Source organism: Podarcis muralis, chromosome 12 (assembly GCF_964188315.1).
Source record: "Podarcis muralis chromosome 12, rPodMur119.hap1.1, whole genome shotgun sequence".
In the NCBI taxonomy this organism is placed as follows: Eukaryota; Metazoa; Chordata; class Lepidosauria; order Squamata; family Lacertidae; genus Podarcis; species Podarcis muralis.
The window spans coordinates 9289882-9313745 of NC_135666.1; the positions used below are offsets into that span (position 1 = coordinate 9289882).

The 23864-nt window shown below is 46.3% G+C and overlaps 1 protein-coding gene across 2 annotated transcripts in view; it reads left to right on the forward strand.

The window, feature by feature from the left end:
* The window catches only part of CTDSPL (CTD small phosphatase like), a 68253-nt gene extending 52283 nt beyond the window's left edge, over positions 1-15970 (forward strand). For both annotated transcript variants that reach the window (XM_028749805.2, XM_028749804.2), the window contains 3 exons: positions 1220-1312; positions 7047-7232; positions 12086-15970. In XM_028749805.2, coding sequence (XP_028605638.2) covers positions 1220-1312; positions 7047-7232; positions 12086-12211 — 405 coding nt within the window. In that variant the 3' untranslated portion in view covers positions 12212-15970. The remainder of the gene's footprint in view (positions 1-1219; positions 1313-7046; positions 7233-12085) is intronic.
* The last annotated feature ends 7894 nt before the right edge of the window (positions 15971-23864 follow it).

The window sequence follows — 23864 nt, forward strand, 5'->3', positions numbered from 1 at the left end:
CCCATCTGAATAACAAAGCATCTTCTGCAGTCGCTCAGTAAATTTCTATTCCAGTCCCATGACCACTTGGCACGGCTTTCTGCCTTCAGAGTGCTGTGTCGCTGCCCAGCAGGCCTGCCTACATTAGCATGGAGAAGGACTGAGGAGTGCATTAAAATGTGTCTTAAGAAACATCCAAGGCCTCCTTTCTTTGCGCAGAGAATCGCTGCTGTTTGAAAAGGAATTTTTTTCCCCAGTTATGAAGTTCTGATTTGAAGGGTGTTTGCGAACACAGAAGTCATTCTCCATCCTCTGTCCAGGATGATCGGGGTGGGGAGCTCAAACAAAATGTAGCAGCATAGCTCTGCATAAGACCCAATGATCTAGGGCTTTGTTTTGAACAGTAGTAGTCTTTTTTTGAGCTAAGGATTCTGGTTTTTTGTTTTTTTAACCGCAAAAATAGCGAGCGGGAAATAAGAAGAACGAGGAACGTGTCATTTGAAAGCTGTGTGCGTGACTTTAGTATGTGATGACTTTCATTCCCTGAAGGGCAGTCCTCCTTGAATGATCTTTCCAGAAGAGGCTGTGACCTGGTTCAAGTAATCCAGGATAGGCTGTGTGCATTCTAAATGGCCTATCCTTGATTACTTGCACTGGGAGGTAGCCACAACACAGTGAAGGCGACGCTGAGTGGTTCCAGTCCACGCGTCTTCTCCCAACTCTTTAACAGCAAGAAGACCAGCAACCAGATATATTGGGTACCAAGGGCAACTTCGCTATGTTTATCTGCTTCACCATCAAGGATCCAACGTTAGATTAAACATGGGGGGGGGGGAGAACATGTGCTGTATTGTTGCGATGCTCATTTTTCAGTGTGCAGATGTAACACCGTTTCAAGCAGGTGTTCCTTGAAAGCACTAAATGTCCCAGATGTATTGCAGTTTTCTTGGCTTAGAAAGACAGCTCTTTTATTTGGTTCCGTTAAAGACTGATTGTTTGCAAATGGAGAAAAGTAAAGAACAACCGCAGCTGCCTTGCTTTCCATGCCACTGTCAATTTTCTACTCCAGTTACCCACCTTGCAAGCTTGCTTTGCCTGTCGCCTTTTGTGCAGCCAGTAATAATAGGGCCCATCAACATCTCTTCTCTGCCGATTTAATCTCCGTAGTGTGTTTCCGCTTGTCCCAGAGTCTCAACCTCTCTTCTTTTCCCACCCTCCCCTCCTCCCTGCGTCCTTCCAGGTTTATGTATTAAAGCGACCACACGTGGACGAGTTCCTCCAGAGGATGGGAGAACTCTTTGAATGTGTGCTATTCACAGCCAGTCTAGCAAAGGTAGGTCGTGTGTCAGTGCCTCTCTGTGTGCCTTGGTATATTTTACCTCCTTCCAGGTACCTCAGAAACTGGCTGGAGCAAACTTTCAGAACGGCTGGAAAACCTTTGCCACTTAATATATAAGAGCCGCTTCTCCTGAGAGCCGCCCATCAGAATTACGGGGCGAAGTGCTTCAGAAGAGTCACTGAACAAGCGTCTCTCTAAACCCGAACCCAGAGCAGCTAAGCTGGGTCAAGGGTGTTGCCAACATAGGCAGACCCCTCTCTCTCTTTATCCTTAGCGATGCCTGAAGTCCCCTTCGAGGACTTTAAAAAAATAAATATATTGGGCTTTCTTTCCCATTGAAGAGAAAATAATTGTCTTAATCTTCCCCCCTTTCTCCCCTCCTTGCTTTATTTGGCAGCGTGTACTTTTGTCTGCTAGTGTGTGGGTAAGTGTTCCCATGGTAACAATATCACATATGGGCTTGTCTCATAATGTAGCCTCCATGGATTGCTCATGATGGCAATATGAAAGGCCTTTTATATATATATATAGTTGCCATGGTTATGGAGGGTGGGGAGGGGTGGGGAGGAGAATGGGAATAAATAGCTTATTACATAACGTAGTATTCCTAAAGCTGCACACAAATAAAGTGTACCGGGTTCTAATGCAGTGCCCGTACAGGCAACGAATAGTCGGGGCTCCAGCTGATTGAAGACTACAGATCACACCTTACCAAAGCAGCATTTATAACGTATAAGTGCTTGCAAAGCTTGATGGTGATATTTGCATTGGCGGGTTTGTGGCAGGGGGCGCCAGGGATAATTCAATATTTTGTGTGCACTTTGGAGTAGTTGTAGAAATGCTAGTGCGTAGAGCACAAGCTCTGCAGTAGACTTAGCCGTCTCTAGCAGCCGTGATGTTTGCCAGTGATGTCTGTAGTGGCGATAGCAGCACGTTCCTGTAGAAAACAAAGTCAAACTTTTGCAAACTCCCACCGTATTGGATAAACTGGGAGGCGGGGCCAACTACGTTGCCTCGGTTAGCAGATAATTGGAAGAGGCTTTCCACGCATTGACAGTGTGCTTCTCTGGTCATTGGAGAAGAGCGTCCGGTTTGCAACAAGGACTTGGGGAGCACATGTCCTGCTCCTGCATATCAGCCTTTTTTGCTCCTGGCTTCAGGCAAGCTCATTTTGTTGGGCACTTGCCGGCAGAAAGCTCAAGCTCAATTCTTCCCCTTGTCGTCTTTTAGCAATCACTTTTCTCGGCTACAACCTTCAAGTGCTTCAATTAAACTTGCCATGAAATGAATCTTTTATTCAAGTCAATATAGCCAGGGTTGATATACCTGCCATTCGTTTTTAGCATATGCATAGAAACATGGCTGGGGGGGGTGTGCACCCCAGCATTTGGGGTGTGAGAAATCGGGATTGGCTTAATTCCTCCCCATACCCTACCCTCCAGTAGACTTTTGCATGCATTGCAGTGAGTGCTTGGGGGTGAAGTCGCCACAGCATCCTCGAGCTGGCCTATTAAATCTTCCTGTTCAGAAGATAGAGGCGGTTTCTGTAGCTTAGGAGGAGATGATAGCCGAGATTTGGATCACATCCACACCACATTTAAAGCACTCTTACGCCGCTCTAACACTTCCCCCAAATAACCTTGGCACCTGCAGCTTGTTAAAGGTGCTGAGAGTTAGTGGGAGAACCTTCCCAGAACTACAATTCCCAGCACTCTTAGCAAACTATAGTTCCCAACATTATTTGGAGGAAGCCATAACACTTAAAATGGTATAAGAGTGCTCTAAATATATTGTTTGGATGTGAACTTCCAGTTCTACGGAGCGTGAATTTTGTGGGCCTGGTGTTAGTTGTGCATTCTACACAACTCTTAGCCTCAAATTAGATTGTTGCTTTTCAGTAATTTGTAGCCTTTGGACTGATGAAGTATGCTTTTGCCTTTGCATTGGGGGTTTTTTTCTAAAAAGATCTGAAGATCTTGTTGGACTTTTTCTGAGAAGGTCTCTCACATTGTAATACAGTGGAGGCTGCTTGTTAGTTAACAATCTGCCTACATTGCTAATGTGATTTCCTGTTACTTGAATTTTGTTGCCTGCTTTGTCCTATAACTAGCTGGGGGGGGTAGCTAGGGGACTGTAAATAGAATGTTTATAGTATTTATAGTATGTTATAATAGACTATAAAAAATTATAGCATACTATGGGACACGGGTGGCGCTGTGGGTTAAACCACAGAGCCTAGAGCTTGCTGATCAGAAGGTCGGCGGTTCGAATCCCCGCAACGGGGTGAGCTCCCATTGCTCGGTCCCTGCTCCTGCCAACCTAGCAGTTCAAAAGCATGTCAAAGTGCAAGTAGATAAATAGGTACCACTCCAGCGGGAAGGTAAACAGTGTTTCCGTGCGCTGCTCTGGTTCGCCAGAAGCGGCTTAGTCATGCTGGCCACATGACCCGGAAGCTGTATGCCAGCTCCCTTGGCCAGTAAAGCGAGATGAGTGCCACAACCCCAGAGTCGGTCACGACTGGACCTAATGGTCAGGGGTCCTTTTACCTTTTTATAGCATACTATAATCATTAACATAGATTATCCCTGCAGTGATTATGAGTTGTTTGGAAAGCCCCAAGCTTTCTCTCCTCTTGATGGCACATCAATCTGAGTCCAGTGTTGCAAATCCAACGTACAATTCAGATTAGCTATGAACTGTCATTGCTACAAGAGAGCCTCTGCTCTCACCCCAAGAACCTTGAACCCAGGACTCTGACAAAAGCACATGGACTCCTTCCTTCCTTCCTTCCTTCCTTCCTTCCTTCCTTCATAACTTAGGCAGCTTTGACCGTCTCCCTCACTCCTAGTAATGTTCAAACAGACTTCACCAATATACTTTCAGAAGTTTCTGGGTTGTCTCTTGTGCTGGACCAAAATAGGGACAAATTCATACTTTTCACTCAAAATCACCAGAGCCTCTTGTAGCTCAGGCTGTCATTCCTCAGTTCGGCAATGAAAACAGGTTCCTGCTCCTGAAATTCCACATGATGAAGCAAAATAGGAGTTTTCTTTTAAAAAAAAAAAACCATTTATATCCCACCTTTCCTCCAAAGAGCTCAAAATAGTATACATGGTTTCCCCCCCCCCCTTTCCACCTCCATATTTTATCCTCACAACAACCCTGCGAGGTAGAAGGTTTGGTTGAGAGATGATATATAAGTTGATTGTAGGGTTTGCAGTGCGTTGTTGTAATTTTGGCCTGCCTCGGCCCTAGTCTGTATCCCCATGTGATAAGGTACATTTTAAGGAAGACCACAATAAGACACTACTCCTTCATGCACCGGTAGCGCAAAGTATATTTGATATCTGTGCAATGACTTTTCCCCACCTCTTCCTGTGAACTTTTTGAGGGTCCATTTCCTGCTCATGCCACCAACTTCTGCATATGGCGCCTTGGAGAAGCCACACCTAGGGATCCCCTAGGCCAAGTTGGCTTCTCTCGCCTTTGTCTTTGGAACCAGACTTGGTACGAAGTAGCTTAGAACGGATATCGTGGCTGTACTTAACCCTGTGGCTGTGTTCGTCGAATAATTTGCTAGACTTGTTGGGCAGCATTTTAGCTGAGAAGAGAGGGTCGGTGGCCAGGATCCCAAGAACCAGTGAAAGTTGTTCCACAAGACCGGGGGGGGGGGGGTTTAGCCTTGCTTTCCTTGAAAATAGCAGCTCCCCACCACACCTTCATGCTTCGCGGCTGTTTTAGAAACTGAGCAGTGCAGCTGTTGGATCCTGCTGGGCTACTGCAAATTTAATGTGCACTTACATAAAAGAGATGAGCTGCTTTCCCCCTGAGTCAGACTATCTAGGTCAATATGGTCTCTTCTGAACATTAAGGCCACAGGATGGGCACTGCTGGATCAGGCCAATGGCCCACCTGGTCCAGCATCCTGTTCTCATGCGGGACCCGAGCACAAGAGCCCTTTACCCTCCTGTGATTTCCAGCAAGTGCTATTCAGAAGCATTGCTGCCTCTTAACTGTGGAAGCAGAGCATATCCATCATGGCTAGTAGCCATTGATAGCCCTCTCCTCCATGAACCAGCAGTGGCTCTCAGAAGACAGATATATTCTCCCTGAGTCCCTTTTAACCAGAAGCAACCTGGAATCGAGAGAACATCACCTTTATCATCATCATTGTTTTCCAAAGGTCCCAGGGCAGGATATGACAACAACAACAACAACAACAACAATAATAACAATAATAATAATAATAATTTATTTGTACCCCGCCCATTTGACTGGGTTTCCCCAGCCACTCTGGGCGGCTTCCAACAAAGATTAAAAATACATTAAGATGTCACACATTAAAAACTTCCCTGAACAGGGCTGCCTTCAGGTATCTTCTAAATGTCAGGTAGTTTATCTCTTGTGACATCTGATGGGAAGGCATTCCACAGGGCAGGCGCCACCACCGAGGAGGCCCTCTGCCTGGTCCCCTGTAGCTTTGCTTCTCGCAGCGAGGGAACCGCCAGCAGGCTCTCGGCGCTGGACCTCAGCGTCCGGGCAGAACGATGGGGGTGGAGACGCTCCTTCAGGTATACTGGGCTCCTTCAGGTATAATGTTAAAAGTGGTTTGAAACAATTTACAATCCCAGGAATCAGGTGGGTCCTAAAAACATGCCTCTCAGGTATCAGAAGCCAAGATACAGAGGTGCGTCTTCAGCGATTGCCCAAAGCTGTGTATTGAAGATACCTTACACATCTCTGCAGGGAAGGAGTGCTTAGGGGTTGCAGCAGAGAATGGCCTCTTCCTGGATCGGGCCCCGCTCCCGAGCTTCTGAGGGCAGTGGAACAACCAGTAGGGCCCCCTCAGCCAATCTTAATATCCAAGGAGGCTGCAGCGAAGGACCAGGGGGGTGACTTTCAGGTATTTGGGGCCTGAGTTGCTTATTGCTCTGAACGCTTAATGGGAGCACCTTGAATTGGAAGCGAAGCTGGCAGCATGGGCAGCTCTTGGCTATTCCGCCCTGCCATTTCACTGGAGAAAAGCATGCGGGCAGCTCCTCTGTCCTCCTTCTTCACGGTTCTCCTGAAAGATCCTCGGCACACTTTCAATTTGTGCAGCTTATTTCCCTCAGTATTCCCCTGTGGGAATCCTTTGACAAAGCCATTTGGTGAACTTTAGCCTTAAGGATGGAGTCGGGAGTGTTTTCGTTCGCCTCAGAGCCTCTTTCGTAATCTAACGTGGCCCTTAGGGATGTTTTTAAATGGGCCTACCGTATACTATCTCTCAGAAGTAAATTTTTAAATAACTTGTCTGTCGCAGATGCTGTGCACTGACTGTGTTGAGACATAAAAAGTATATTAAATGATTGTTAACACATAGAACAAAGGTGTGTGTGTGTTTTGAAAGATTGGGGCAGTCACTCGCCCTTCTGTTGAGGGAGGGTCACTGTATTAAAGGATATCCACAGCACCTTTTGTGAAGGTTTACTCTGGAGGAAGCTATTTGGCTCATGTGCAGAGCACCACAAACCCTCTTCACGGAGAGGGGGGGTCAGGAGTGCTCCCCATTCCTGTTGCACCTTCATGTCGCAGGCATCTGACAAGAGTCTTATCAAAGCCATGTCTCCTCTTCTTCCTTCTGTCTCATTCAACATCTACGTCGAAAAGAGTTGCTTGGTTTTCACAGGGTTACATATGTCTTCACCGTGTGTCCTCCTCTTCTCCCGCTTCCTTCCTTTAATCAAAGTATGCAGACCCCGTGGCCGACTTGCTGGATCGCTGGGGCGTCTTCAGAGCTCGGCTCTTCAGAGAATCCTGCGTTTTCCACAGAGGGAATTACGTGAAGGATCTAAGCCGGCTTGGGCGGGAGCTGAGCAAAGTTATTATAGTGGACAACTCCCCTGCGTCTTACATCTTCCACCCTGAAAATGCAGTAAGTACTAGCACTTTGCAATAGACGGGAGTCAATTCTTTTGTCTCTGGGTTTGTTTATTCACGCATTTGCTGCTTGCTAAGATGCACAAGTGCTTGCTCTCGCTACTGTAAAATGGAGCACGGCAGCAGCATCAACGCCTGAGGAGCAAATGCTACAAAATGCTTAAGTCATGGGTAGGCAAACTAAGGCCCGGGGGGCGGATCTGGCACAATCGCCTTCTCAATCCGGCCCGCAGACGGTGCAGGAATCAGCATGTTTTTACATGAGTAGAATGTGTCCTTTTATTTAAAATGCATCTCTGGGTTATTTGTGGGGCATAGGAATTCGTTCATCCTCCCCCCCCAAAAAAATATGCTCCGGCCCCCCACAAGGTCTGAGAGACAATGGACCGACCCCCTGTTGAAAAAGTTTGCTGACCCCTGGCTTAGGTGTTAAGAGGCAAGAGATGGGCAACTCTTTTGTTTGTGTCAGAAACTCATTGCATTCTGTTTCTGGGCTTGCTTGAAAGATGCCAAGGTGTTGACCAGGAAAGTAGGGGGTTTTTCTTTTTCCTGGATCTTCAGAGCAGACAACCTGGGGGGGTGTACGTACACAGAGAGAGGGGGGGCACCCTGTGTATATATAAAGCACTGGGAGCATTTTAGGCCAGTTGATTTTGGTAGCGAAGACAAAATGAAATTTTATAATTTAATAGTGCTGGGAAGAACAAAACCCAGTGCCCCAGTGGGGATGCTTAAGGCCCCGCTGTGTCAGGTCAAAGGAATACCTAGTCCAGCATCCTCTTCTCACCGTAGCCAACCAGATGCTGTGCAGGAAACCCCAAAACAGGGCCTGAGCACAGCAACACTCTCCCCATTTTCTTTTGAGTGGAAAAGGGGTGACAACCCCATCAACAGTCATCAGTTGATCCGCACAGATTTGAGAGGCCTGCATATTTGGGGTGGCCGCACCCGCTTTTGGCTACACCCACCCCAGAGGGCTTGCGAGGAGAGCAGCCACCTCCTCATTAATCCCAGATATCCAAACCACCATCTGCATGAGTTCGTGGCGAATTTAAATCAAGGATACAAGGATTATTACTCCGCAGTGTGCCAGTAAGGAGAGAGGATCCTTCTCTCGTTGGGCATTCTCCTCTCCCTGTCCTCCCTGCCTTGCTTATGCAGAGGATCATGGCCACATTATTTTATTATTTTCTGCTACCTCGCACTATAATTAAGTTGCTCCAAAGCACTGCCATAGTTTAAAGAATCCTGGAAGGGAATGGGAATAGGGAGAGGCGGCAAGGGAAGAAGCTGTGGCTCTTTTCAGCAGCCTATTTCAGAGCTGCCGAGCCCTTTTTTTGTTTTTTAGTCTGATGGCATCTAGGCACCTGGATTTTAGGGGCTCCTGTTTACTCACCCCCTTAAAATTGGGGAAAGCTTGAGAGCCGAAGGAGCATGCATACAGTTCTTAACGATATTACAGGTTTTTTACTCTTCCAACTGTTCAGCTCTTCGAGACCATTTGAAAGCTGGTATTTTCAAATTCTTCATTGGTTGTTTAATTTTAGAGCAGCTAGACGTTATCTTACATAAGGTACCAAATGTTCAACCGGGGGGCGGGGCGGAATCTGAATGATACCAAATGTTTGTTTTTGTGGAGCTGTGAATGAACTCTGAAAGTGACAGAGAGGGAGAGGGAGGAGAACAGCTTTTCACAACCTTACAGTTATCTGTATATGTCGGAGAGAATTAGCAGTACAGAGCCACCTGCAGAAGCACCAGAGATAATCGAGTTTGTATTGGCATGTGGTTTCACAATGGCCAGGTTTGCATGTTAGAGTGAACTTGGAGTATAGTTACTGCGACAGCACAAACAAGCCAGCAAAAAGCTTACAGTTGCTTGTGGGATGCGAAACACAAGAGCAGTCAAGTACAACATTCCTAGAGTGAACATGTTTACACATGGGGAGGAATGTTTGTCCAGCCAGCAGGTAAACTTCCTGTTTCCTCCTGGGCTGGGACAGACTTCCTCTGCATGTGACTAGAGGTGGGTGTGGCCTCACCTGTGCAGGTAACGGCAAAAGCACAGGGCAGGGCAGCCATCTCTCTTTTTGACTACATGCATCGAAGAAGCAACATCTTAGCCAAAGATGCTCTTTTGGCTCCAGCCAAGAGAGGACAAAGGGACTGTTCTTATGAGATAGTTTCCAGGTGTATGTTACTTTTCTAAGCTAAGTCTGCCTTCTGGGATCCTATTTTGAACAGAATGATATGTGAGTAAACTCTTTTTATACTTTTATAGAAGACTGTGCCGTATCTTATCACTTATGAGGGAATAAGGGGAAAATATCAGAACAGTTATTATAGAGGCTTTAGTGACCCTGAGCAAACGCATCCGCTGTGAGTTTAAAAAGGGGGAATGTTACTCTGCTAAATTGTGAACTTGTTTACACAAGTTGGAAAGGCTATTATCAGACAATATATCCTCTCCTGCATCCCTGAACATTCCCACACCACTTTGGTCCTCTATGGATGAGGGGCAGTAGCTATGCTTACTCCTACTTGCCTTAGTGGGTTGTCCGAATCTGGGATCGTGTTTCTTCAGTTCTCTTCTCCTTAACCATGACCTGTTGCAAACCTCAGCATTGCTGCTGCACCACATGGTCCCATAATGCCTGTGGAGCAGCAGAGCGACTGTCATCTCTTCCCTGGGAGCCAGCGCACTCATCCAGTGCTCCAGTTTGGCTTAGCATTTGCCAAGGGAGCTTCGCAGCCAGAGGAGTGCACACAGCAGAGACTTACCGTATTTTTCGCTCTATAACACGCACCTGACCATAACACGCACATCGTTTTTAGAGGAGGAAAACAAGGGAAAAAACATTCTGAATGAAACAGTGGATGTATCATTTTTGTGCTTCATGCTGTGGCCACAGACATGTGATCTGATGGTGAATTTGGGGTGACCCAATGCAAAGATCCTGAGGATCCATGTGGATCTATGCTTTTTAACCACGTTTTTGCACCATTGCAGCCCCAGGCAACAGTGGGTGCGTGATTTTGGGGGGGCAGGCTCTAGCCATGGACATGCTATGTGATCTGATGGTGAATTTGGGGTGACCCAATGCAAAGATCCTGAGGATCCATGTGGATCTATGCTTTGTAACCACATTTTAAGTGGGGAGGGAAGGAAAAACAAAGAAGGGGAAAGGAGCATGAGAGGGGTGTGCAGAGAAGCAGCTGGCTAAGAATGCAGGAGAGGGGTATAACAGGAGGGAGGAAAGGAAGGCAAAAGTTTTCCCCCACTCACCCACCCAAGCCAGCCAGCTCGCGCGCTCTCTCTCTCTCCCTCCTGCATGTTTTCACGGAGAGGAATTAGAATGAAGGGCGCTCTCTTTCCCCTCTTCTTGCCTGGAGGGGAGGGGCTTTCCCTGCTCTTTGTTCCGTTTGAGCAAACACAGCAAGGAAACAGAGGAGGGTGGGCAGTAAGACCCTGAGGCAGAATGCAGGAAAGCAGCCACTTCCTCTTTTCAGGTTTCCCTTCTCCGTGACTCGTGATTTGATTTTTGTCTGATTTTTTGGCTCCAGGGACTACACATTCGCTCCATAACACGCACAGACATTTCCCCTTCCTTTTTAGGAGAAAAAATCTGCGTGTTATAGAGGGAAAAATACGGTAACTCTTCATTGTCAACGATAACACTGTTGCTTCCTCAGCTCTGGAGACCTGCGCGCACCTGTCTAGCCCCCAGACAGTTGTTCCCAGCTCCGCGCTCTATGGAGCAGTTGCAGCAACTGGGGACCACTCCCCCTCCATCCGTTTATGTACCTCCCCCTGACGTAGCCAGAGACTATGCCGGAACGGAAGCTGCTGCTGCTCTTCCCACTTCAGTTCTCTACTGCTTCTGGGAGAGAGTGGTACAGAGGAGGGTGGGGAAGCACCTGGCCCTTCACCAGCCTGGCCTGCCTCTTCCTCCTCTTCCTCCAGATCTGAAGCTTCCCCTGCCTATCATTCTTCCTTCCTGGCTGGTACAGGTTCCCACAAACCACTGCTCCCCCTGCCCGAGTCAGGCTTCCATCTCCCCTTACCCTGGTGCACAATCATCAGCGTCCTACCGGTCGCTGACATGGCATGCTGATGTGGCCAGTAAGAGTTCTTTACCCACTGAATTATATATCCCGGCCTGATCCCATAGAGTCTGGGGAGTCTGTGATGATGGTCTCTGTCCCCCCACCCAGCTACCCCGTGGCTCAGATGCACAGTTCATGACTACTAGTGGACATGTGTTCAGTGTTGCGGGCCAGAAGCCTGTGGAACCCCCTCTGACTCAGATCAGACAGACGGGCACACAGATTTTGATGAGTTTCAGGCACATGACAAAGACTTTTATTATTCCAGCAGGCATCTTAAAGTAGTGTTTTGGTTTAAGTCCCATTTTATGATGGATTTTGTACCCATCCAACCTAGCAGTTGGCTCCTGCCAACCTAGCAGTTCGAAAGCACATCAAAGTGCAAGTAGATAAATAGGTAGCGCTGCAGCGTGAAGGTAAACGCCGTTTCTGTGTGCTGCTCTGGTTCACCAGAAGTGGCTTAGTCATGCTGGCCACATGACCCGGAAGCTGTCTGTGGACAAACGCCAGCTCCCTCGGCCTATAGAGTGAGATGAGCGCGCAACCCCAGAGTCGTCCGCGACTGGACCTAACAGTCAGGGGTACCTTTACCTTTATGCCATATATAAAATACCTTGAATTAAAGTTTCATGCAAGACACTTCCTTTGGGGATGAGGGTAGCTGATTTGTTTTCAACGAACGTTTTTAATGTGACACTGTTTGTTTGTTTGTTTGTTTGTTTGTTTGTTTGTTTGTTTCAGGTGCCTGTGCAGTCGTGGTTTGATGACATGACAGACACGGAATTGTTAGACCTCATTCCTTTCTTCGAAGGACTAAGCAAAGAGGAGGAAGTCTACACTATGCTCCATAAACTCTGCAACAGGTAGCCCTGCAAGGCCACGCCTCTGCTTGACCGTAGCCACTCCAGGACAGCCAATCCCAGCGCAGCACCTCAGAGAGGCAGCTCGAGTTGTCAAGAGTCACGATGCTCTCGATCTCCCTCTTAACTTGCTGTGCATGAAGGACAATCATGAATCGATGCGACTTAAATCATGGAAATATTGATGCCATCAAAGCGATGAGACTACTTGGAGAGGAAGAAAATTAAAAAGAAGCCATTTTGAATGGGGACTGTTTTAGTGAATTTCATAAACGGACACAATTTACAGGATCCATTTTTTTTCTTAAAAACATGCCAAAAATATATATATATTGAAAGCTTGATGTTTCAGCAAGTCGACTGGACCCTTTCCCCCCACCCAAACCCTCCTGCTATGCAGACCATTTTTCCCACCCCCCGCCCTGCTTATAAGAGCAGTTGACCTGACTCTGAACTTGTCTTTCTTCCACGATGAAGTGCCTTTTTGAATGTTGTTTTCAGATTTTAAAAAAAGAGACATTTTTGTATTAAGGCGTATTTCCAGGCATCTTTTAGTCTTGTATTGTTTAAATGCTTTAAGAAGAAGAGAGAAAGTTGGAAATCTTTTTATAGAGCACTGTAATATATGGAGACGAAGGCAAAAATTGAAAGAGGTCCTGCCTACAAGATGGTGACATTGGGGTTGCATTTGCTGCGCTTGTGTCACGTTTGAAAAGGTTCAGGAATCTATACGAGGAGAAAGTCATCTGGGTTACAGTGGTGCCTCGCAAGACGAAAAGAATCCGTTCCGCGAGTCTCTTCATCTTGCGGTTTTTTCGTCTTGTGAAGCAAGCCCATTAGTGGCTTAGCGGATTAGCGCTATTAGCGGCTTAGCGGGCTTAGCGGATCAGCTGATAAGCGGCTTAGCGGATCAGCTGATTAGCGGCTTAGCGGATCAGCTGATTAGCGGCTTAGCGGATCAGCTGATAAGCGGCTTAGCAGCTTAGCGGATCAGCTGTTAAGCGGCTTAGCGGATCAGCTGATAAGCGGCTTAGCAGCTTGGGGAAAAGGGGGGGGGAGGAAAAAAACCCTGCAGGAACTCGCAAGACATTTTCGTCTTGCGAAGCAATCCCATAGGAAATTCGTTTTGCGAAGCACCTCCAAAACGGAAAACCCTTTCGTCTAGCGGGTTTTCCGTCTTGCGAGGCATTCGTCTTGCGGGGCACCACTGTATATATAGGTTGTTGACGCAACTGTCTTACTAATTTGAGTCATGTTTTGCACATAGCTTAGGGTATCTCTGCATTTTTTGACTGCATACGACAAAACGGAATGGGATGAACACACAGTGGCAAGGAGTTCTTCAGCACCTTCAAGAGGTGGGGAAAGAGAGAGGGTCTTGTACTGTCTTTGCTAACGCACAACTGCCAGGTGTTTCAGATGCTGTTAGCGGCGAGCTACCGATAAGCATCGACGACAAATGGGGGTTTATTTATTAAGCTTGAATTCCTTCCTTACCGAAAGACGCAAATTGAGCTGTTAAGAAGCGTGGGCCCAAGCCCCCCCAAGTGAAAGGAGTGCAGGAGATCACACAAGAGCACAACTCCCATTCCTGTCACAATGGGGTGTCAGTGTGTAGGAGACAGTCCCCCCCTTTTTTTGTGCCCTGTATATTTTGTTTTCCTTAACTGCTGCTACTGAAGGTTCACCAAACAGAGCTGAACCCTGGCTGTTATACTGTTCTTCGCCACTGTGCCTGTGCTACTGAAAACCTTTTTCTGTAAGCTGCAAAACATGGGCAACAAATGAAGTGCTAGCTTTGTGTATCAAACAGTATTATATATCATAGAATCATAGAATTGTAGAGTTGGAAGGGACCATAAGGATTGTCTAGTCCAACCACCTGCAATGTAGGAATCTTTTGCCCAATGTTGAGGCCCACAGCCCTGAGATTATGAGTCTCATGCTCTACTGGCTGAGCTATATAGGCTAGCTAAATCAAACATGGCCTGCAAAACTCTTTCAAACTGGGGTTGTGTTCTCATGTGCTTCACTGTGGGATTTTTTAAAACTCACTTTCCCTGCTTCGAGAATTACAAAAATGACAATTCTATGCTTACCACGACCTTCCTCTATTTCATTTCATTTTATTTCCCCCACTTGCTAGATGAGATTTCAGATTATCATCCCTTTGCAGAAAAACTCAGACTAACAGAACTGAGGTTACCTATATCACGTACATGTTGGAGTTACCCAGTTGTTTGAAATTGGAGTATTTGTGTTAAGACTCTCAAAGTGTTCTCCATAGCTTGGGCTTTTATGCTTTTTGCATTTTCTATCGCCCCTGCCCCTAATTTGTTCATGTAAAGCATGTCAGTCTTATCCACAGAGAGATAATTTTTTTAATAGCATAGGATTCTATCTTTCATACTCTCATATCTCTCTCTCTCTCTCTCTCTCTCTCTCTCTCTCTCACACACACACACACACACACACACACACACACCACTTGAAGCTCCAAAGACGACAAACCCAGCAGCACAATCCCATTTTGATGATTTGCCTCTCTGCTCTTTCCCTTCCCGATCAATATCAGAGGCCACTTTTTTTTCCCTTTGCACCAACTTGAAATCTATAGTTGCTCAGATTAGCCATACTGGACAGGAATTGTCCGAAAGGAAAAAGGAGGGGAGGAAAACCCTCTTTGGTGCTTAGCCCAGTAAACTGTCAGGTGCAGAAACAGCTTGTCTCTACCTGACTTTACCTGGGTAATGGCCAGTAGGAGCCAAAAATAGGATTTACACTATTTACACTAAAAACATCGAAGAAGCAGCTTTTAACACATTTATACATAAGAAAAGCCAGCCTCCATGGGCATGAAATAGGTTATCACAGGCACAGCAGAAAACAGAATTGTCACTCCATAGTACAATTTCGCACGGTGTTCGCAGAGCCTCCTACAATTCCACTTGTCCCAAAATTACCGCCCGCCTTTCCACACCTTGCTTGCCCACCAGAGGTTATTTAACTGAGTACCGTATGTTTTGTCCGCCAGGAAACCTGGCAATGTAAGAGAAAACCTAGGGGTTGTTTTCATTTTCATTTTGATTTTTTTTTTTTTTTAAGTATGGATTCTGGCTAGTCCATTTAAAGCTTACCTTCAATCAAAGTGTTCTTTAATTTTTGTATTTGAATGCAGAATAATGAAAAGCGGTTGTTACTGCCAAAGCGTGTTCTCTGAGCAGTATTTTTCCACTGTGCTTCTGGCCTCCTGAGCCTCGAGTAGAGTCTGCAGGGAAAAGTATTCAGGTTGTAGCAAGGGCAGGGATGACGGAGAATCGTTGGAACGAAGGAGAAGTCAACCGCGGGTGGTTATTCTCGCCCCCATGGAAGCTCCGCGATCTTCCAACCATCGCTTGTCCTTCGTCCCGCCCTTTCTAGCACGACGTGACCTTCTGACAAGTTTTACGTGATCTGTTTGTACATAACGCAGGCCATTTTCATTCGATGTTCACTTTTTTATGAAAGGAAGGGGGGCGGGGGAATTGTCGATTTTATCTCTTTAACCAGTTGCCTTAAATGTCTGTGAATGAATGTCGATATTAAAAGTGTCTTGTAACATTGTGGAATCCACATGCAATAGACAATGGAACTTCTCTTTCTGGTTTCTCTCCTCTCCCCCCCTCCTCCCCCCTCCCCAACTCTATTGAAACATGCTGAAAATAACTCTGGGAAATTTAAAAATCTGCTAAATTCTTGAAATAAATAAATAGCGGTTTATTATAAAGCCATGTGACTCCTTACGGGCGAATGCATTTGTCGTAGCTTCGGTAGGTTCTGTGTGCCAAGATCTCGCTCTGCCAAATGACTCAGGAATTCAAGGAACTTCAGTTGGGGGGGCCAAATCAGGACCGTTTGACAGGTAAATAGTTCAGATCCATTGTCCAGTGTTCTTGTGCATTGCAGAAGTCAGTACATGTCTAAGAGCCTCTGAAGAAAAATCAGCTGAAACCTGCTTTAAAGGTAAAGGGACCCCTGACCATTAGGTCCAGTCGTGGCCAACTCTGGGATTGTGGGGCTTTATTGGCCGAGGGAGCCGGCGTACAGCTTCCAGGTCATGTGGCCAGCATGACTGAGCTGCTTCTGGCGAACCAGAGCAGCGCACGGAAACGCCATTTACCTTCCCACCGGAGAGGTACCTATTTATCTACTTGCACTGCTGGTGTGCTTTCGAACTGCTAGGTTGGCAGGAGCTGGGACTGAGCAACGGGAGCTCACCCCGTCGCGGGGATTCGAACCACCGACCTTCTGATCGGCAAGTCCTAGGCTCTGTGGTTTAACCCACAGCAACCTGCTTTAGTGCACCATAAAATTGTCTGGGCCGTTATTTTGAACCCACCATGTGAGGCGAAATGGAGAAATATTATGGAGAAATACCCTCCATAATACGCAGTCCTGAGGTCAGTCTTTGCACTCTCCACTGTCCACTCTCGCATCACGTCCGGAGTGCTTTCCAGCTTGGCCAAAACTTGCTGATCCCTTGTCGGAATGGTTGCTGAATACGATCTGAAGAGAGACCAGAGTATGGTTGCCAAATACCGAAAAAACGGAAACTACTGTTACAGTCTACATTTATTGATTGGGGTGGGGGGTCCCTAGACGTAGACCTCACTGAATATTACAATGTTGAAAGTCCGGACTTGACATCTCTTCCGGTTTATATGAAGTTTATACTTTTAGCGCCCATTTGCAAACCGCAGCTTAACCAAACTGGGAGAGATCTATTTCATAAGGCCACGAGAACAAACAATTCCTTAAATTGCTGTGTGACTGACATTAATGCCCTGGTACAGACAATTATACTAAGGGAACATATCAGTGATGCAGACTTTTAAACTAAATTTCTGTCAGTCACTCAAGCATGACACTGAAGCTCTGTTGCTGGTTGTATGCTGGGGTTCTGGGTGGGTAAGAATAAAATGGGCATGGACCATCCTATAGGTACAGTCTCTGCATTTAAGGGTACCCATAGGCTCAGTAGAGCTCTTTTCCCTTCACAATGCATACACAGGAAGTGTGAGGGGCCATCTAGCCTTCCCTCTCACTTGATAAATCTACTGGTGTTTCTCACTTCCACTGAGGAGAGAGGAAGAGAGCAGAAACTGATGAAGTATGGGGGGCGGGATTCTTAAAGTTGAATGGAATGCGAAGAGAGAGATGTGCAGAAATTTGGAAGGACTACTTCAAGAAAGACATATCGGAACTGCTACTTTGGATGGCTTGGGTGGTTCTGTTCCTTTTTGTTTGGCCATTGTCATTTAAAAAAGAAAAACCAAGCAGAGATTTTACTCCCCAAACTCTTCTAATGTCTAGTCTGTGCAATCTCTGTCTTTGCATCATTACGAATCAGGATGATTTTGGAGCAATTGCATATCAAAGAGCCGTGGCTTCTATTGCAGAGTTGAAAGTTTTGGGAATTGTAAAACACCTGCAGTCTATATATTTTTCCAACCCACAAAATGTGCTATAGATCTATTAGTTAAAAAATAAAACAGAACCGCACTGCCCTGCGGTAAAACAAATGTTTTTGCCTCTGATTTCAAAGGTGCTACAATCCCACTTTTGAGTAGATAGAAGGGCAGTTTGGGTTGGGGGATTGCTTGAAATCTTATCGGCTACCTATGCACACACACAAAAGGCTATTTTTTCTACTTTGTTGTTAAAAATGGGTCGCTGGGCATTTCTGAAAGGGAGAAAACGGAAAAGGGTGAACTGTTTTTTAACATAATAAAAGAACTTATTTACACTTTTTTCATGTGTTGGAACAATTCCACAGTATTTGAGAAACTTACTACCCTGCGAGTATTCCCAGGGAAAGAGGGCAGATTGCTGTCAGGCAGGGACCTGAATGATTTCTTGACTATTGCAAATAAAAGGTTTTTTAAACAGTTCAGATACTTGTGCATGCATCTTGGAGAATGGAAGGGAACACTATCCTTTAAAAAAACCAAAAACCTCTTATTTCCAATTTAAATGGCATAACTTAATTCCCATTGCTTGCCATTTGCACCACTACTATGAACATTGCAACATACTAACTACTTAATTCTGCTGAATAAGCCAGTGATTTTTTCATTGCTCCAGTCTTGCTTTCTGACTTTTTTTTATTTAAAAAAATGCGCCCCCCCCCCCCCAAAAAAAAATCAGCTTAACTTAAGTTAGGTGTTTTACGAAAACTGTGTCTAAATACTTCAAAATATTTGTTTAGATTTAGGAAATGTTAGAAAAGTTGTTCCAAAAGGGAAGAAGGTGAACTCTGGAGAAATTATAGACATGAAATTATAGACAAAACAATATTGGTATCGTACTTCATGCAAGTCTGGCTATTTCCCCATTTTCTCATTTAATTTTCCAATTAAAGGCAAACATTTTTAAACTAGTCTTTTAAAAAAAAATGATTTTATTTTTGAAAGGATCTTCCTGAATGTGCAGCTATTGGCACGTCACACTGGAGTAGGAATAAATTCTGCACGATCTGTAATCTGACGATTTTTTGCCTTTAAAAGTTCGAAAAAGGCTCTGCTCTATTGAGAGGCTGGGATTGGCTGGGACTTCTTAAGCTTCATGCAAGGCTTTTTTCAGTCCACTGGGTGGAAGGCTTGAGCTAGTCTTTCCAGCTGCGGAAATGCCTTCAAGCTCCTCAAGATTAAAATTCACCTGCTCTTTTTAAAAATCTTTTATTTGGGGAACAGCCATCACCCCATCAGTCACGAAAGGAGGAGGTGAGAGTAGGTTTCGCAAATTCGCCAAGAAGATGGGGAAAACAGCTGTCTCTAAAGTATCTGTCCATTGCACTGAATATCCACCTTTCTTCCCATCACGGAACTCAAAAGCAGGATGTGTAAAATTCGTGGGGCACTCTCATTGAGTCACTGACCGGATTCAGACCGGCTTGCAACCTCTTGCAAAATTCGGAGGAGTCTGAATTTTGAACCGTAGCTTCGTTTCGGTCCACCCCTTGTTTCACGAAGAGCATATTTGGGTACGTTATTGTTAAAGAGTCGAAATCAGCCCCCTCCATGTTTGGAGGTGCTACAGAAAAGGAGACGGTCAAGGCTTTTTGCCTTCTACTCTTGCTCTTGCGGAATCAGATCCTCTTCCGACTATAACAACAATCGTCATAGGTAACTTGCGGGATGGCAAGAGAATATTGCTTGGTTTATTTCATTTGGACACATGCATTTTTATTCCGTCGTTCCTTCTCTTTGGCCTTGCCTGGCGGGGGGGGGGGGGAGCTGTGGAATGACGCCGTTCTCCCCTTTGCAGCTTCCAGCAACTGGTACAGTCATACCTCATGTTACGTGCGCTTCATGTTACGTTCTTTCAGGTTACGTCCTGCGGCGACCCAGAAGTACCGGAAAGGGTTACTTCCGGGTTTTGCCACTCGTGCATGCGCAGATGTGCAAAATGATGCCGTGTGCATGCGCAGAAGTGGTGAATTGCAACCTGCACGTGCACAGATGCGCCGCTGCGGCTTGCGCTCTTTTCATGTTGCGAATGGGCCTCCGGAACGGATCCCGTTTGCAACCAGGGGTACCACTGTATTCAGAATCGTACTGCCTCATACAATCACCATGGCTGTTGACGGGCTTTGCGTGGTAACAGAACGGACCTCCTGATGAAATGGTGTCTGCAAAAGGCCTTCTCCTACAGAACAGTGGGAGCAGTTCGGTATGCGAGATGTGATATTTTAGGAATCCTGGCCCCAAGACACATAGGACTCTATGCACCGCTAGCAGCACCTTGAACTGAGCCCGAACTTGAACTCTGGTCAGCTGTTTCATATTGCCAGGATGGAAAAGTACTTATTCATTCCACCCACTGCCATTCTTGGGCATTTTATATATACTACTGCAGTGCTCGCTAGGTAGGGCTACCTTTGAAGGTGACCTGGAAACTGCAATTAATCCAGAATGCGGCAGCTAGACTGGTGACTGGGGCAACCACCAGGACCACATAACACCGGTCCTGAGAGATCTGCATTGTCTCCCAGTACATTTCTGAGCACAATTCAAAGTGTTGGTGCTGACCTTTAAAGCCCTAAATGGCCTCGGTCCTGTATACCTGAAGGAGCGTCTCCACCCCCATCATTCAGCCTGGACACTATGGTCCAGTGCTGAGGGCCTTCTCGCAGTTCCCTCCCTGTGAGAAGTGAGGTTAAAGGGAACCAGGCAGAGGGCCTTCTTGGTAGTGGCGCCTGCCCTGTGGAACGCCCTCCCACCAGATGTCAAAGAGAAAAACAACTACCAGACTTTTAGAAGGCATCAGAAGGCAGCCCTGTTTAGGGAAGCTTTTAATGTTTAAGTGACTATTGTATTAATATTCTGTTGGAAGCCGCCCAGAGTGGCTGGGGAAACGCAGCCAGATGGGCGGGGTGTAAATAAATTATTATTATTATTATTATTATTATTATTATTATTATTATTATTATTAAGCAAAACGTATACCTACCCAATTCAATCTTAGGCCAGTCTCTGGTGTAATGAGACGGCAATTTCAGACTAGTATTTACAATTGTTGCCTCTCTCTTTTTCCCTTCCCTTCTTCCTCATTCCCAAGAACGATTCTTAGTTCTAGAGCCTTGCCTGTTCCCTCACCACCGCCACCCTGCCAGGACTGCAAACACAGTAGCTAGGAAACGCTCCGGCAACCGGACCTAAGGCAGTATCCCGCCCTGTCTGGTCACATGGGAATGGTTTTGTGGGGAACCAAGATTTTCTTTTTGCTTTCCTCCCTATCTCTTTGCTTTTTTTTATGCCCTTGGCCGACCCCTAAATATTTCCTGTGTGAAATGTCAGCTTTTCAGCTGGACACGCCCTAAAGATGCACTAGTAGGTAGCTCTGTAATTCAGCCTAAACTGCTGGGCTCCCCCTCACCCACGTTGTGAAAAATCCTGTTCAGCCATTGGTAAACAATGCTAGTTTATTCCAAATAGTGCCCGTGAGAGAGAGAAGGAAGGGGAGGCAGTGTGGTGCAGGGTTGGTTGTGCCGCAGTGATGCCAAGCCATCTTTTGGAGAGAGAGATGAGAAGGAAAATCATATAATTGTAGAGTTGAAAGGGTCGCCACGGTCATCTAGTCCAACCCCCTGCAATGCAGAAAACTCAGCTAAAGCATCCATGACAGGTGGCCACCCAACCTCTGCTTAAAAACCTCCAAGGAAGGAGAGTCCACAACCTCCCGAGGGGAGACCATTCCACAGTTGAACAGCTCTTGCTGTCAGAAAGTTGGAATCTCCTTTCTTGTAACTTGAAGCTGTTGCTTCGAGTCCTACCCCCCAGAGGAGGAGAAAACTTGCTGGTTCTCACTTCTATGTGACGGCCCTTGAGATAGTTGAAGATGGCCAATCTATCTCCTCTCAATCTCCTCTTACAATACAATACAATACAACACAATACAATACAATACAATAATCTTTATTGTCATTGTCCCATACAGAACAACGAAATGGAAAAAATCTACATCAGGCATTCAAAAACCCACAAGCCTGCTATCCCAGCTATCCAGCCTGGTTAGCCCCTAAAAATTCTGATACCCCATAATTGAATACAGTTGTTCCTCGGATTAAGAACTTGATTTGTTCTAGAGGTCCGTTCTTAACCTGAAACTGTTCTTACCCTGAGGTACCACTAATGGGGCCTCCTGCTGCCGCCGCGCTGCCACTACACAATTTCTGTTCTCATCCTGAAGCAAAGTTCTTAACCCGAGGTGATATTTCTGGGTTAGCGGAGTCTGTAACCTGAAGCGTATGTAACCTGAAGTGTATGTAACCCGAGGTACCACTGTACAATATACTTACATAAAGACTACCTTACACTGCATTTAAAACCAAAATCGCATTTGGGTAGAAACTGTTTCTCAGACAGCTAGTCCTAGTTTTTATAACCCTGTACCTTCTTCCAGAAGGCAGAAGCTGAAAGAGATCATTTACGGGGTGCGCACTATCCTGCACTATCTCTGCAGCTTTCTTGTGACACCTGGAAGCATAGATTTGATCCAAGGTGGGAAGAGTGCACCCAATTATTCTCTCCTCAGTCTTTACAACCCTGGACAGCATTGGTTTTCCCCTGACCATGCAGCTCCCAAACCACACACAGAGACCATAAGTCTTTTCCAGGCTAAATGTCTGGTGTAGAGTGGAAGAGAGCAAGTTAATTCCTTTGCCAGTTTCCCCAAAACCCAGCTGGGCAAAAAATGGGTCGCAACCATCACAAAGGCATTAACAGACAAAAGCAATGCTTCCTAATACAAAAGGAATGGACAGCAAAAGCGCAGCAAATACAATGAATGAATCGGAGCAATGCAAAATAGCAAACTCACAAAATGCCAGCTCAATTTCAGAAGGGCCTCGGAACCCCTGATATTTGGGGTGCCAAGCTGCAGGAACAGCAGCGAGGGATAGTGAAAGGACTCTTGTGGAAACTTTAACGACTTAGGCTAAGGTTACCAGATTTATTTCAAAGAATCCGGGGACACTTTTTTTTGAAAAGAGAGAAAAAAAGTTATTTTTAAAAAATTATTTTAAAATATATATTAAGAAGTAATATCTTCTCTTCTGTGGTCTCCTCTGTGGTCTTCCTCTGGGCCCCAGCCTGCTCTCTTGGAGTGCTAGCCGCCGTGGAGTAGGCTCAGTCGGACCTGGGTTCGGCCATGTGTCCTTGCCCTCCCGGTGCTCTCCTACCTCTTTTCCTCAGTGGCAGCAGCAGAAGCAGTGCAGCAAGGTCAGGGCTCCCCTTTTTTTCTCCTTCCTCTTTCTCTCTCTTCCTTCTTCTTCTCCTCTCCTCCCTGCGTCAGCTCTGGGGCTTTCCTGGCCCCGGAGTGCCGCTGGGCGGGTGGCTGGGCACTCTCGCTCCCAGCTCGTTTTGGGTCATGGGGGGGTGGTCAGCGGTTCCCCCAGCTGACGCACCAGGCGTCCCCGATTCCCCCTTGGCAGTGGCGGTGACAGTGGCATTCTCAGCAGCCCACAGCCAGCCTGGTAGCGCAGTTGGCTCTGGCTGGTTTCAGGAGCTGCTCGCTGCTGTGGCACCTGCCATGTTGCCTCGCTGGAAGTCCCCATATGATGTATCTTGTGCCGTTGAACCAATCACACAACCTTCATTCCCTACTAACAAATCTACAACACTTAAAATATAAATCCGGGGACATTAAATGAAATCTGGGGACATTCCAGGGACAGATTTTCTCTGGGGACAGATTTGTAAATCCGGGGACTGTCCACGGGAAACGGGGACATCTGGTAACCATAACTTAGGCCCTAAGTTTCTGAAAGACCACATCTGCGCTGCAAGCCCTCTTCAGTGTTAACATCAGCAAGGGAAGGGACTCTTGCTAATTATGCCATATTGCTGCCTTATAGCGAGACAGACCTGTGGCCCATCTAGTTCTACATTGCCAACTCTGGCTGGCAGTGGCTCTCCAGAGTTTCAGAAAAGTTGCTCCCTGCCCTGCCTGGGACCTCCTGCATGCTCTGCTACTGAGTTGTGGCCTTTGTGCAGTTCCTGATCATGTGCAGAGAGCCTATACCCTCGCTCGCTCACACTCCCCGTCTTTCTCATGTGGGCTTCTTCCTCTGCACCTAACCCTACCTTGCAATGCTGTCGTCATGAGAAAAGGGGGCAGGA